The following is a 16,187-nucleotide window of genomic DNA, read 5'->3' on the forward strand; positions in this document are numbered from 1 at the left end:
CACTGACAGTGTGACAATCAAATTGAATGGAAAATAGTCACTTTTGAGAGCTTGTGACAGGCCTGAGGAGTACAAACCACAAGATATGTGTTTGTACGTCACTTGATTGAGTCACACAGACGTGCCACTCATCTCAAACATGACACAAGAATAGATATCCTGATGAAATCAGACGAACAGACAGGCAGTGTTCATCCCGACTATTATGATTGTAACAAGGTAACACAAAGAGCACTCTGTGTGACTTTGGCAGACTTGATAAACACTACAGAGATTCACAGTGAGGTGTAAGTGGTTGGTTTGGCAGCATGACACAGCTGACATACTCCCAACACTGTCCTTTGAGTTACTCTGTTGTTATGAAGTGAGGCATGATCACATGGTGACAGGAACCAATGGACCTCTTGAGCAAAGAAAAACATGTATTCATCTCAGTCCATTATGCTTAGTAGACAGCATGAAGAAGCTGAACTGGCAGATAACACAGTCCCTGTTCAACTGGCCTCAGCTGCCTTTCAGGCTACACTTGAATAAACTTCCCTGTAACGCATGTTCTGTGAAGGAACGTCTGGTTCAACTGAGAACTTCTCTGACGAAGCAGCCAACTCTCCGACCTTGTGTCTGTTGACGCTGTTCCCAAACTTCAGCAGAATCAAAAATGGAAAATAAACGTTCCATTCTCATGTTCTGTGAAAACTGGCATACAGTATCATGGGCCTCAAAGTTGACAAGACCGGTCTCATAATCCCCAACTCCACTGTGTCCTAGAGGTCTGGAGCATGAGTGGGGGAAACATGATGTTCAGATGGGTTGGGGGTTCAGATGGGTGAGGGTTCTTTCTTCATTTAGTTAGGACTGTGGGCTGATGGAGTGTCTCTCTGTCAGAGTGGTGAGGGGGAGGAAGGCAGGGAAGGAGGTGCTGACTGGGCATGAGGGGCCATGTGGGGGAAGACAGCAACGGCTCTCAAGAACAGAGGGAAGACATGGAAGAACAAAATGAGCTGAAAGAGCACGCACAAAAACACTCGATCCAGGCCCGTGTCCAAAAATGACACCCTATCGCCTTTATATTGCACTATATAGTAGGGAGGGGAATTGCCAGGGACCTCACGATAATTAGATGCCGATACAATATTTACTGCAATTCTCTTGATTCTATATTTATTGCAATTTGATGTCCCAAACGTATTGCTCACTATGTCTGCTGCAGAGAGAGAGCATGAAAAATGAGTTTCGGTCAGGGAAATAAAAAAGTACTGAAAACATGTTTTGCTGTAAATTGTAAAGAAAAGTTGTAGAACAAGTTATAGGATGAAAAATGCCAGAGTTCTGGTGCAGGTACAGCCGACTAGCACTAGATAACGCTGCTTATCAACAACAAATAATTGCTATAACATCGTTTCAAAAATAATACCGCAATATTATATACACTCCTCTCTCCCCTCCCCCCCCCCCATGGGCTCTGGTCAAAAGTAACTCTCTATACTGGAGACGCAAGCCGTTTGACAGGAGATGAGTCATCAGACCCAGATAATCCCGTGTCTACCAGAAGCAGTGCAGGACATCCATGGGTGTACTCTGTCATCATTACTCACTGATGTAGATGGTAGAGCGATAGAAAAAGGATTACTTCTAAATGTACGGTCTTCTACTTCTATTGTATATACACTGAGTAAATGGGCTCGAGTTAAAACAGTGACATACACGTGTCGGCATACATCGCTATAATGCGTTTGATATAAAGAGGGCCAGTATATGGTTCTGTAGCGGCATTATACAGGACCGGCGACTAACCCAATCAGGAGGAACAAAATACCAATTAAAGTGGATCAAGAGGGCCCTAATTCAAATCACACATAATTCAGTCAGATACAATATGCTTTAGTGCACAGACTGAAGAGCATCCATCCTTCTGTGCAAGTGTACAGCCTGGCTACTATAGGGAGTTGATGGGGATACATTAATTCCTGTTTTAGGTAGGAAGTCCAGGTCAATGTTGTGTGTATAGTATAGTACAAGGTTGATCTCTACACCGCTGTCAAGCAGTAACATCGGGGTCAATAGGTCAGCGCCCTATTAGCCTCCTTTATGTTCCCTTACATCCACTTTGAAGGAGAAGAACTGATAGAAGAGCTGAAGAGACGGGTGAGTATCTGAAGCGCCATCTGCACAGGACACTAGTATTGCTATAGAACGTCTGTTATGTAATTATTACCGCAGTATGTCTGTTTTTCCAGAAGGCGATTCCGACGGGATTCGTTTTACCGAACTGCCCGTCATTAGTTTTTTTCCGCATTCACAATTGACCATTATGACGGAAGCCTGGAGGCTCTTCTAGGTGGGAAGATATTTAATATGTCTAGGGACATCCTAATATTGGCCTAATGGCCTTCAGTTTGGAGAAAGTCCAAATAATAATGCATATCAATAAGAACCGTAAACTAACCTACGCAGATATTTAATTAACTGACATTTGTCAATGTATCAATTCATTGACACGATATCGTCCACCTCATCTTTTAAAATAGAAGAATGGCACTAGGAAGGTTGATATATTACAGAACAGATCGTTCATCTATAGGCTTTGTGCATAGCACTTTGTTTTAAGCATCAATTTGTTCTTACCCAAACTGAGCGCAGCACCTGTTCAACTGTAATATCCCTCAAAACACAGGGATAACTATTCACACAGGTTAAGTATCATCAAGAGTATCCCCCAGTAAAACGTATCCTGTCCGAATAGAGCTAAAGCTGCGTTACTGTGAGTCTAGCTGACGCTGTGTTGTGGTGTTCATTCATTTGAAGTGTTGTCATGTCCCAGCCTAGGATAATTGTCTTGGGGGCCTCAACAGTGCTGAGTCTGGGTAACAGAAGGGTTTCTGCATACCATCCTGTCCTGTTCCAATGCCTCACTGGAGAAGGCTGTTCTCAAAAGGCACTCTATTCCCTATATACACACACACACACACACAAAACACACCACACTGCTTAAGACCAGAACAAATCTTTAGCAACCACAGACTTACATAAAATCCACCAACTTCTTTAGTTAAGTGCATGTTGAAAAATTATACACACTACCTGTCAAAAGTTTTAGAACACCTACTCATTTAAGGGTTTCTTATTTTTTTTTGCATTTTCTACATTTTAGAATGATAGTACAGATATCAAAACTATGAAATAACATATGGAATCATATAGTAAGCAAAAAAGTTAAACATATCAAAATGTGTTATATTTGAAATTCTTTAAATTGCCACCCTTTGCCTTGATGCAGCACTCCACTCTCTTTGGTCAAACAGCCCTTACACAGCCTGGCGGTGTGTTGGGTCATTGTGCTGTTGAAAAACAAACGATAGTCCCACTAAGCCCAAACCAGATGGAATGGCATATCGCTGCAGAATGCTGTGGTAGCCATGCTGGTTAAGTGTGCCTTGAATACTAAATAAATTACAGACAGTGTCACCAGCAAAGTACCACCACACCATAACACCTTCATGCTTTACGGTGGGAAATACACATGCGGAGATCATCCATTCACCCACACCCCGTCTCACAAAGACAGTGGTTGGAACCAAAAACGGCAAATTTGGACACCAGACCAAAGGACTAATTTTTGCGACTGCACTTGAATACACTTTCAAAAGTTCTTGAAATGTTTCATGTCTTAAAGTAATTATGGACTATCATTTTTCTTTGTTTATTTGAGCTGTTCATAACATAATATGGACTAGAGGTCGGCCGATTAATCGGAATGGCCGATTAATTAGCGCCAATTTCAAGTTTTCATAATAAATCGGAAATCTGTATTTTTGGACGCCGATTTTTTTATTTGATTGTTTTTTTACAACTTTATTTAACTAGGCAAGTCAGTTAAGAACACATTCCTATTTTCAATGACGGCCTAGGAACGGTGGGTTAACTGTCTTGTTCAGGGGCAGAACAGATTTTTACCTTGTCAGCTCAGGGATTCAATCTTGCAACCTTACGGTTAACTAGTCCAACTCTAACCACCTGCTTCACGAGGAGCCTGCCTGTTACGCGAATGCAGTAAGAAGCCAAGGTAAGTTGCTAGCTAACATTAAACTTATAAAAAACAATCATAATCACTAGTTATAACTACACATGGTTGATGATATTACTAGTTTATCTAGCTTGTCCTGCTTTGCATATAATCTATGCGGTGCGCATTCGCAAAAACGGACTGTCGTTGCTCCAACATGTACCTAACCATAAACATCAATTCCTTTCTTAAAATCAATACACAGAAGTATATATTTTAAACCTACATATTTAGCTAAAAGAAAGGTTAGCAGGTAATATTAACCAGGTGAAATTGTGTCACTTCTCTTGCGTTCATTGCATGCAGAGTCAAGGTATATGCAGCAGTTTGGGCCACCTGGCTCATTGCAAACTAATTTGCCAGAATTTTACGTAATTATGACATAACATTGAAGGTTGTGCAATGTAACAGCAATATTTAGACTTAGGGATGCCACCCGTTAGATAAAATACGGAACGTTTTGGTTTTGGAAATTATAGTTTCCGGATTCTACCATATTAATGACCTAAGGCTCGTATTTCTGTGTGTTATTAAGTTATAATTAAGTCTATGATTTGATAGAGCAGTCTGACTGAGCGATGGTAGGCATCAGCAGGCTCGTAAGCATTCATTCAAACAGCACTTTCGTGCGTTTGGCCAGCAGCTCTTCGCAATGCTTCAAGCTTCGCACTGTTTATGACTTCAAGCCTATCAACTCCCGAGATTAGGCTGGTGTAACCGATGTGAAATGGCTAGCTAGTTAGCAGGGTGCGCGCTAATAGCGTTTCAAACATCACTCGCTCTGACACTTGGAATGGTTGTTCCCCTTGCTCTGCATGGGTAACACTGCTTCGAGGGTGGCTGTTGTCGATGTGTTCCTGGTTCTGGCCCAGGTAGCGGCGAGGAGAGGGATGGAAGCTATACTGTTACACTGGCAATACATAAGTGCCTATAAGAACATCCAATAGTCAAAGGTATATGAAATACAAATAGTATAGAGATAAATAGTCCTATAATTCCTATAATAACTACAACCTAAAACTTCTTACCTGGGAATATTGAAGACTCATGTTAAAAGGAACCACCATATGTTCTCATGTTCTGAGCAAGGAACTTAAACATTAGCTTTCTTACATGGCACATATTGCACTTTTACTTTCTTCTCCAACACTTTGTTTTTGCATTATTTATTTGAAGCTAAATTGATTTTATTGATGTATTAGAATTAAGTTAATGTTATTCATAGTTTTGATGTCTTCACTATCACTCTACAACATAGAAAATAGTAAAAATAAAGAAAAACCCTTGAATGAGTAGGTGTTCCAAAAACTTTTGACCGGTAATGTAGCGAACTGTGGGGAAATATTGAATTCAAGTAAACATTTGTTTAACTCTTTTGTCTTGCACAGACAAATATAATCACATCTTTCTCAGGGCACCACAGAGCTTTAGAAAAATATTCCAATGGGATAGTCCCATAGACTGACTCACACACTTACACCCTGCTGCCATCAAAAGCAGAGGGAGAGTGTGTTTTAATGTTTGATTTAATGTGTGTAATGGCATAAACAGGGTAAATGGGCCCTAACGGGATTAGCCTAGATGTGTTGGACCATGTTGCCAGTGAGATAATAGCTAACCCATGGGTGTTTCTGCTACCTGTTCTTTCAAACAGACCTCTGTCCTCAAAAGGGTGTGGGTTGGTGAGTGAGTGAGTGAGAAGTGAGAAGTGCCCCGCCTCGCCAGGCCACGCAAAACCTCCCTTTTCGCAGCCCACCACTCCCCACAGTGAAACCCGACAACAACGCTGCCTCTTTCTGCCACAAGGAAACATTGCACATTAGCATTTCTGGTATTCCAGCCCACACCCACTGACCAGTAATTCACAAGTTACTTACAAGGACATACTCTTGAACATGCCACCAACTAAACAAAGTGAACACAATCTAAAACAGGAAAGGAATGGTTAGTGGTGACCTCTTTCGAGAGATTACTGAAGACAACAATAGTCATGACATTCAGTCTTGAACAAGGCCATGGAGAGAGAGAGAGAGAGGACAGGAGACACACACACGGCACATAATGAACACTTCAGGGCTTGAAAGAATACCTTGGCGTCTTCAGGCCTTTGACACCCAGTACCCTAGAGCCTAGGAGACTACATGCAGCCCAAGGTCAGAGTTTCCCAAGGCCCAGTCAGAGTTTCCCCAGTCACAGGCACACATGCGTTTTTTCATGCATTCCTGCAATTCCACTTATGATACACAAGTCTCTAGATTGGCTGGCCAAGACATTAAAAGTATCACTCCAAATCCTACAACATTGCTGCCTGGTTTCCCTCTTATCTGCAAGGACCACTCCCTCAGATGCTTCCCTGATCAAGGTATAGGGGAAGACTTTCATCTTCAGTCAAAGGTTTTCCCATCCTTCAGGTTTTCACTGGTAGTTCTTCATATTGATTTATATTGTCTGCAGCTTTTCTTATGAAAATGTCCATAGAACGGGAACGCTGGAACCGATTTTGATACCGGACAGTAAAATGCTCTGTGCCTGAAACCAGTGAGGTTCATCTTCTGTTGAAGATGCTTTAAATACTCAATGAAAAACATAAGCATTGAGGTGGTAAGCTAATCATTGATACTGAACGTCAATGTTGGGAGCGTACATTCACTCATATAGCCCACCACACCCTCCTAAATCCCGAAGTCTTACTCCACTATGATCAAGGCCCATCCTCTCAGCTGCCAGACTGGACACGTTTCTACAGGCACATCCATGAAACTGTCATACAGGCTGCTGCACAAGAGCCTAATCAGACAGTCAGATAAAACTCAGTTCGTATGCTCATCCTGGCCTATGGTTTTCACACAGCTAAAGAACAATTCATTTACAGTCTCAAAAAAAATAAAAAAATAAAAGTAGAGCAGGTCTTCAAGTTCCTCAGTGTCCACCTCACTAAGGATCCATCATGGTCCACACACACACCAACACAGTCATAACATCTCTTCCCCCTCAGGAGAATGAAAAGATTTGTCATGGGCAATCAGATTCTGAAAAAGTTCTACAGCTGCACCATTGAGCGCATCCTGACTGGCTGCATCACCACTTGGTACGGCAACTGCTTGGCATCCGACCACAAGGCGTTACAGGGGGTAGTGCGTACGGCCCAGTACATCACTGGGGCAGAGCTCCCTGCCATCCAGGACCTCTATACCAGGCAGTGTCATAGGAAGGCCCTAAAAATAGTCAGAGACTCCAGCCGTTATCTCTGCTACCGAATGGCATTCAGTACCGATGCACCAAGTCTGGAACCAACAGGACACTGAACAGCTTCTACCTTAAACCACAAGACTGCTAAATAGTTAGTTAAATAGTTAACCAATAGCTATCTGCACTAACTTGTTTGACTCATCAAATACACTGTTGCTACGGTTTATCATTGTCACTTTATCCCAAGTTATATGTACATATCTACCTCAATTACACAATACCCCTGCACATCAACTCAGTACTGGTAGCCCTTGTATATAGCCACGTTTTTACCATGTAACCCTGCACATCAACTCAGTACTGGTACCCTTTGTATATAGCCATGTTATTACCTCATACCCCTGCACATCCACTCAGTACTGGTACCCTTTGTATATAGCCATGTTATTACCTCATACCCCTGCACATCCACTCAGTACTGGTACACTTTGTATATAGCCATGTTATTACCTCATACCCCTGCACATCCACTCAGTACTGGTACCCTTTGTATATAGCCATGTTATTTTATTACCTCATACCCCTGCACATCCACTCAGTACTGGTACCCTTTGTATATAGCCATGTTATTTTATTACCTCATACCCCTGCACATCCACTCAGTACTGGTACCCTTTGTATATAGCCATGTTATTTTATTACCTCATACCCCTGCACATCCACTCAGTACTGGTACCCTTTGTATATAGCCATGTTATTACCTCATACCCCTGCACATCCACTCAGTACTGGTACCCTTTGTATATAGCCATGTTATTTTATTACCTCATACCCCTGCACATCCACTCAGTACTGGTACCCTTTGTATATAGCCATGTTATTACCTCATACCCCTGCACATCCACTCAGTACTGGTATCCTTTGTATATAGCCATGTTATTACCTCATACCCCTGCACATCCACTCAGTACTGGTACTCTTTGTATATAGCCATGTTATTACCTCATACCCCTGCACATCCACTCAGTACTGGTACCCTTTGTATATAGCCATGTTATTTTATTACCTCATACCCCTGCACATCCACTCAGTACTGGTACCCTTTGTATATAGCCATGTTATTACCTCATACCCCTGCACATCCACTCAGTACTGGTACCCTTTGTATATAGCCATGTTATTTTATTACCTCATACCCCTGCACATCCACTCAGTACTGGTACCCTTTGTATATAGCCATGTTATTACCTCATACCCCTGCACATCCACTCAGTACTGGTATCCTTTGTATATAGCCATGTTATTACCTCATACCCCTGCACATCCACTCAGTACTGGTACCCTTTGTATATAGCCAAGTTATTGTTACATGTTTTACTTTTCTATTATTTCTCCATTTCGTCTCTCTCTGCATTGTTGGGAAGGGCACGTAATGCTATAACTGTTAGTCCACACCTGTTGTTTACAAAACGTGACAAATACAACAAAAATGTTTTGGGAAAAAAGTAACAACTTTCCCCCTCCTAAGCCACGCCTCTGTGTTTTACCCAAATCATGTTCTGTTCAGGACTAGGAATAGGCTATATGTGGTAATACTACATTGTGGAAACTGGACTGGAAATTGAATGGATGGAATTACTTCCTAGATGACAGAAACGAACGTGGTGTAGGCTACCTCTGGCTCTTCATGCGGGCACCCCAGGGAACTACAGTGTTTCCCTTCAGTGCTACATTAAATTGTTAGCAACATTGACGTTTTAGGCTACTGTTTAGTTTCACAGTTCTTATTCACCCATTTATGATCCGTCGCCTACACACACACAGAGAGAGATGCGTTACTGTGTTAAAGGCAAACATTGACAAAATCCCAACCCACCCACTCACCTGTAAGGATCTCCTGCTTGCCCTCAAACAGGTGGCTCGAAATCACGTCTCCCACAGCGACAAAATGCAATCTCGCTTTTACCACAGTAACGCATCAGGGTGTGTAATCCCAACCCACCCACTCACCTGTAATGATCTCCCGTTTGCCCTCATCCAGGTGGCTCGAAATCACGTCTCCCATAGCGACAAATACAACGTAATCCAATGACAACTCTCCCGTTCTTTACAAAGGCAAATAGAACACACACATCTACCAACACAGAAACAAATTAACACAGCAACAACTTTGAACTCTGGTGCCTCCTTCGCACCCTTAGCTAAACCGCCAACATAACGTGATTAGTGAGATTGGAGTACGAGCGGGGAAGAGCAGAGTTGAGTTGAGCACAAGGCTGCAGTCTATTATTTCGCATTGAGAGAGTAAGGGAGACACACCCTCAATGTGAGTTCATATGCCAGTGAGGGGATTTGATTAATGCCCCGGGTGAACCGGGTTAGCGTTGATTCCATTCGTTTTGGAACTGTGCTTCCTCCTGGGCGTGATGGCTAAAGTTAAGCACGTGGATTAATGAGTAACGTCAGTATAACATTATGCAAATCATTGGTAGGATTCTGTTTTCACATGCGGAAGTTTTTTTATTTAGATAAAATGGCTTGATCTGCCTTTCCAATTAAAACTAGTTTAAAAATGCAAACATAGGCCTATATTTTTGGAAAAGAGATGTATATTTCAGAACGATGCATCTTTCTGCCTTGTAGCATACGCTATTGTTCGATTTGAAATGCGCTCCTCCCTCGCAGATTTTTCCTGTTCAAGTTACGAGAAAAGCCTACTACACTTAATCAAACTCCCTCAGTCTCATTTCTTTAAGCAAGCAAAGGTGTGGCTTCGACAGAACTGACTGATAAAGCCAATTCGTTAATATCAAGGGCGCGTCAAGAGATCGCGCAATGATCTGTTTACCTTTGCATCGCGCGTATTCCAGAATTTCTAGATGGAGGAGGGAGCCTAAAGAGTTAATAATAATGATGTTACGATATTTAAAGTGATTGAATGAAATTAAACTGCGTTTGAACTATAAACCAAACTGCCGTGCTTATGCTACATTAGAAATGACCCCAAATTTAGCCTATCGGTTAGATTGGGCCACTAACGAAAAGGTCGGTAGTTCGAATCCCCGAGCCGACAAGGTGATCAAGCGGTTGATGTGCCCTTGAGCAAGGCACTTAACGTGAATGCTCCATATTAGGCGTTGATAATGGGTGGATTCGATTATGCTGAGCCTCTTACAAAAGTGTTACATTGTGTGAAATTCATTACTAAATGTGTAATTAACATTAATCCTACACTTTTTTAAATACAAAAACAAACATTTGATTAATACAAAATTTAATCAGTCACCTTCAAATGAAAGGGGTGATGACGCAATCTTTGCAAGAGGGGGGGGGGGTATGATTTCATTGGTCCTCAACTCTCGGCTCAGTCTTTTCAGTCAGGGAAATTGTGCTTTTAAGACAACTGGGAACTCGAACAAATAAGAGGTCAAATTATGACGTCAGTGGTCTTCAGGTCGAAAAGTGGGAGTTTTAGAAAGAGGCCCGACGTCCCGACTTGGAATTCCGAGTTCGATAACAGTTTAAAACATTTTTTCTAGGTCGGAGCTCGTTTTTTCCGTGTTTCTAGTTGTCGTGAACACTCGGAAGTCAGATTTCCGAGTTTCTATTTGTTTTGAACCGCGACATTTTTGGAGTTAGCCTGCCAAATAGCCGATTGGTTATCTTTTCCATTAAATATAGGCTGTTTGAATTGTCTAACTTGTTTTCATTGAGAAAGCATATAAAGCGTGTTTATCAAAACCAATACATTTTTCATGTTAAAACACAGACTGCTACATAACTCCACGTGCTTAATTACGTCGATGTTGTTTTGAGACAACTTCGCTATGGGTTTGAATAGTGCACATGGCTCACGCCCGGGAGGCAGCTCAGTTCCAAAACAAATGCGATCAACGTTCACCCGCTGCAAAACACGCCTACCCAGGTTCTCGGGATAGTTTAATAGAATTTCCTGCAGGGGGATATGGGATATACAAAAAAAACACATTTACAATTCACACATGCGTATAATTGCCTACTTGAAATAGGACATATATAAGCACACACTCAACACTGTAGTTTATATACTTTTTATTTATTTTTATTTAACTAGGCAAGTCAGTTAATAATACATTCTTATTTACAATGACGGCCTACCAAAAGGCAAAAGGCCTCCTGCGGGGACGGGATTACAAAAATAACTATATATATAGTTATATAAAACACACAACTATATATATATTTATAGTTATATAAAACAAACATCATAACAAGAGAGACAACACTACACAAATAGAGAGCTAAGACAACAACATACCAAGGCAGCAACACATGACAACACAGCATGGTAGAAACACAACATGACAACAACATGGTAGCAACACAACATGGTAGCAACACAAAACATGGTACAAACATTACTGGACACAGACAACAGCACAAAGGGCAAGAAGGTAGAGACAACAATATATCACGCAAAGCAGCCACAACTGTCAGTAAGAGTGTCCATGATTGAGTCTTTGAATGAAGAGATTAAGATAAAACTTTCCAGTTAGAGTGTTTGTTGCAGCTCGTTCCAGTTGTTAGCTGCAGCGAACTGAAAAGACGAGCGACCCAGGGATGTGTGTGCTTTGTGGACCTTAAACAGAATGTGACTGTCAGAACGGGTGTTGTATGTGGAGGATGAGAGCTGCAGTAGATATCTCAGATATGGTGGAGTGAGGCCTAAGATTGTTTTATTTATAAGCATCAACCAGTGGGTCTTGCGACGAGTATACAGAGATGAACAGTTTACAGAGGAGTATACAGTACAGTGATGTGTCCCATTGGTGGCAAATCTGATGGCCGAATGTTGAAGAACATCTAGCCGTTCGAAAGCATCCTTACCTGCCAATCTATAAATATTGTCTCCGTAATCTAGCATGGGTAGGATGGTCATCTGAATCAGGGTTGGTTTGGCAGCTAGGGTGAAAGAGGAGCGATTACGATAGAGGAAAACAAGTCTAGATTTAACTTTAGCCTGCAGCTTTGATATGTGCTGAGAGAAGGACAGTGTACCATCTAGCCATACTCCCAAGTACTTGTAGGAGGTGACTACCTCAAGCTCTAAACCCTCAGAGGTAGTAATCACACCTCTGGGGAGAGGGGCATTCATACCAAACAACACAATCTTTGTTTTGGAGGTGTTCAGAACAAGGTTAAGGGTAGAGAAAGATTGTAGGACACTAAGAAAACTTTGTTGTAGAGCATTTAACACAAAATCTGGGGAGGGGCAGGCTGATTATAAGACTGCATCATCTGCATATACGTTGTTGATGTAAATTGAGAAGAGCGTGGGGCCTAGGATGAAGCCTTGGGGTACTCCCTTGGTGACAGGCATAGGCTGATACAGCAGATTTTCTGACTTTATAAACTGCACTCTTTGAGAGAGATAGTTAGCAAACCAGGCCAAAGACCCCTCAGAGACACCCATACTCCTTAGCGGGCCGACAAGAATGGAATGGTCTACCGTATCAAAAGCTTTGGACAAGTCAATAAAAATAGCAGCACAACATTGCTTAGAATCAAGGGCAATGGTGACATCATTGAGGACCTTTAAGGTTGCAGTGACATATCCATAACCTGAGCAGAACCAGATTGCATACCAGAGAGAACACTATAGACATCAAGAAAGCCAGTCAGTTGATTATTGACAACTTTTTCCAGCACTTTGATAAACAGGGCATATACAGATGAGATGTACCTACTTTTCAGGTCTTCACAAAATTAGCGTGGGCCTTTTTCAAATAAGGTAGGGAGGAAGGATGCTGTTTCAATATTTTTCAATGGGAGTTATGGATAAGTGGATAGATAGGTGGAGTGAGTTTGAAAGTGTGCATTGCGAAACAAGTGGGAGGATCATCACAAAGTGGGTGTATGGAAACCTAACATCTAATTGGGCGGATTGGTTGCCACTCAAGACCGTTTTGCGTGGATGCTTGCTGCGTCCTTGTAGCATTTTATCTAAGCCTAACTCTTTTCCTAACCTTAACATCATTCTCTGAACCAGCTAGGTTAGTTCTCCAAACCTGCCATCCTTTAATTTAAACACCCTCGCTCCCTTCAGTCTCAACCTAGAGTTTGATCTGAAGCCATTCCTGTGATTGTGTTTTTTCTATCCATTGTAACTCAGTGTTTGCAGGCCTATACAATGTATTTTAATTGTATCCATGTATGGTATCTATTCACGCTTTTTATATGTACACTGAACAAAAATATAAACACAACATGTAAAGTGTTGGTCCCATGTTTCATGAGCTGAAAATAAAATATCCCAGAAAAGTTTGTGCCTATATTTGTTAACATCCCTGTTTAATGAGCATTTCTCATTTGCCAAGATTATCCAACCACCTGATAGGTGTGGCATTTCAAGAAGCTGATTAAACAGCATGATCATTACACAGGTGCACCTTGTGTTGGGGACCATAAAAGGCCACTATAAAATGTGCAGTTTGTCACACAACACAATGCCACAGATGTCGCACGTTTTGAGGGAGCTCGCAATTGGTATGCTGACGAAAGAAATGTTCACCAGAGCTTTTGCCAGAGAATTGAATGTTCATTTCTCTAACATAAACTGCCTCCAATGAGAATTTGGCAGTATGTCCAACCTGCCTCATAACTGCAGACCACATGTAACCATGCCATCCCAGGACCTCCCCATCCAGCTTCTTTACCTGGGGGGTTGTCTGGGGACGGCAGGTTAGGATCATTAACGCGTTAGTTCTCCTAACCTCCCATGTTAATTCTCCTAACCTGCCACAGGGCTTGGGGGCAGTGTTCGGAAGTTCAGATGACTGATGTGCCCAAAGTACTCAGGCTCAGAAGCTATGCATATAATTGGTAACATTGGATAGAAAACACTCTGAAGTTTCTAAAACTATTAAAATAATGTCTGTGAGTATAACATAACTGATATGGCAGGCGAAAACCAGAGAAAAATCCATCCGGAAATGTGTTTTTTGAGGTCACAGGCCATTTCAATGCTAGCCTATGGGATATACAAATAACAAGGACCCAGATTGCAGTTCCTATGGCTTCCACTAGATGTCAACAGTCTTTAGAAAGGGTTTCAGGCTTGTTTCTTGAAAAATGAGCAGGTAGTTTTTCCAAGGTGTCCCTTATTAGAAAAGTAGTCTCTTCATTATTTATCTTCCCTATTGAACATAATATTCTCTGTCTTAAATTTGATCATTTATTTAGATATTAGAGTACCTGAGGATTAATTTGAAACATCGTTTGACTTGTTTGGCGAACATTTGATTTGTTTGTATGCATGTTGAACGAGTGGATTACTGAAATCAATGGCGCCAACTAAACAGACTTTCTTGGATCTAAAGAAGGACTTTATCAAACAAAACGACCATACATTGTGTATCTGGGACCCTTGGGATTGCAAACAGAGGAAGATCCTTGAAAGGTAAGTGATTTATTTAATCACTATTTGTGATTTTTGTGACGCCTGTGCTGGTTTGAAAAAGTATTTTGATGTGGGGTGCTGTCCTCAGATAATCGCATGGTATGCTTTTGTCGTAAAGGACTTGAAATCTGACAACGCGGTTGGATTAACAAGAAGTTCAGCTTTTAAATGATGTAGGACACTTGTATGTTCATGAATGTTTCTTATTACTATTTTGTAATTTGAATTTGGCGTCTCCAACTTCACCGGATGTTGTCGATTTTTGATCCCGCTAACGGGATCGGATCCCTAAGATTAATGATCCTAACTTGCCACGTTAATGATCCTAACCTGCCTAAGTTAATTATCCTAACCTCGCAGTGGTCTAAGGCACTGCATCACAGTGATAGCTGTGCCACCAGAGATTCTGGGTTCGAGCCCAGGTTCTGTCGCAGCCAGCCGCGACCGGGAGGTCCATGGGGCGACGCACAATTGGCCCAGCGTCGTTCGGGTTAGGGAGGGTTTGGCCGGCAGGGATATCCTTGTCTCATCGTGCACTAGCAACTCCTGTGTCAGGCCGGGCGCAGCGCACACTGACCAGGTCGCCAGGTGTACAGTGTTTCCTCCGACACATTGGTGCGGCTGGCTCCCGGGTTGGATGTGCGTTGTGTCAAGCAGCAGAGCGGCTAGGTTGGGTTGTGTTTCGGAGGACGCATGGCTCTCGACCTTCACTTCTCGCGAGTCCGTACGAGAGTTGCAGCGATGAGACAGACTGTAACTGCTACCAATTGGGTAAAGGGGTAAAAAAAAGAATTGTTATCCTAACCTGCCTCGTTAATTCTCCTAACCTGCCTCATTAATTCTCCTAACCTGCCTCGTTAATTCTCCTAACCTGCCTCATTAATTCTCCTAACCTCCCATGTTAATTATCATAACCTTTCTAACCTGCTTAGCTAAAATGCTACAAGGAAGCAGCCACGCAAAACAGTCTTGTGTGGCAACCAATCTGCCCAATTAGCTGTTCCATCAGTGGTGGAAAAAGTACACAATTGTCATACTTGAGTAAAAGTAAATATACCTACCTTAATACAAAATGACTCAAATAAAAGTCAGCCAGTGAAACATTACTTGAGTAAGAGTATTCAAGTATCTGGTTTTAAATGTACTTAAGTGCAGTGGTGAAAAAAAAGTACTCAATTGTCATACTTCAGTAAAAATACATGATAAACATCAAATTCTTTATATTAAGCAAACCAGATGGCAAAATGTTCTTGCTTTTAAATTTACAGACAGAAAAAGGGATCACTCCAAAACTCAAGACATAATTTTCAAACATGGTATTTGTGTTTAGTGAGTCAGCCAGATCGGAGGCAGTAGGGATGACAATGTGTTATATTGATATGGGTGTGAATTGGCCAATATTGCTGTCCTTCCTGAGTATTCCAAATACTTTTAGGGTGTGTATGGGATTATAAAGTACATATTTTCCATAGGAATGTAGTGAAGTAAAAGTTCTCA

The 16,187-nt window shown here is 41.7% G+C and overlaps 1 protein-coding gene across 1 annotated transcript in view; it reads right to left on the reverse strand.

Moving 5' to 3' along the window:
• Window positions 1–9,558, reverse strand: part of LOC139389867 (protein Niban 2-like) — a 47,063-nt gene extending 37,505 nt beyond the window's left edge. The window contains exon 1 of the mRNA XM_071136861.1: window positions 9,263–9,558. Coding sequence (XP_070992962.1) covers window positions 9,263–9,317 — 55 coding nt within the window. The 5' untranslated portion in view covers window positions 9,318–9,558. The remainder of the gene's footprint in view (window positions 1–9,262) is intronic.
• Between the last annotated feature and the right edge of the window lie 6,629 nt (window positions 9,559–16,187).

This window comes from Oncorhynchus clarkii, chromosome 30 (genome assembly GCF_045791955.1).
Source record: "Oncorhynchus clarkii lewisi isolate Uvic-CL-2024 chromosome 30, UVic_Ocla_1.0, whole genome shotgun sequence".
Classification (NCBI taxonomy): domain Eukaryota; kingdom Metazoa; phylum Chordata; class Actinopteri; order Salmoniformes; family Salmonidae; genus Oncorhynchus; species Oncorhynchus clarkii.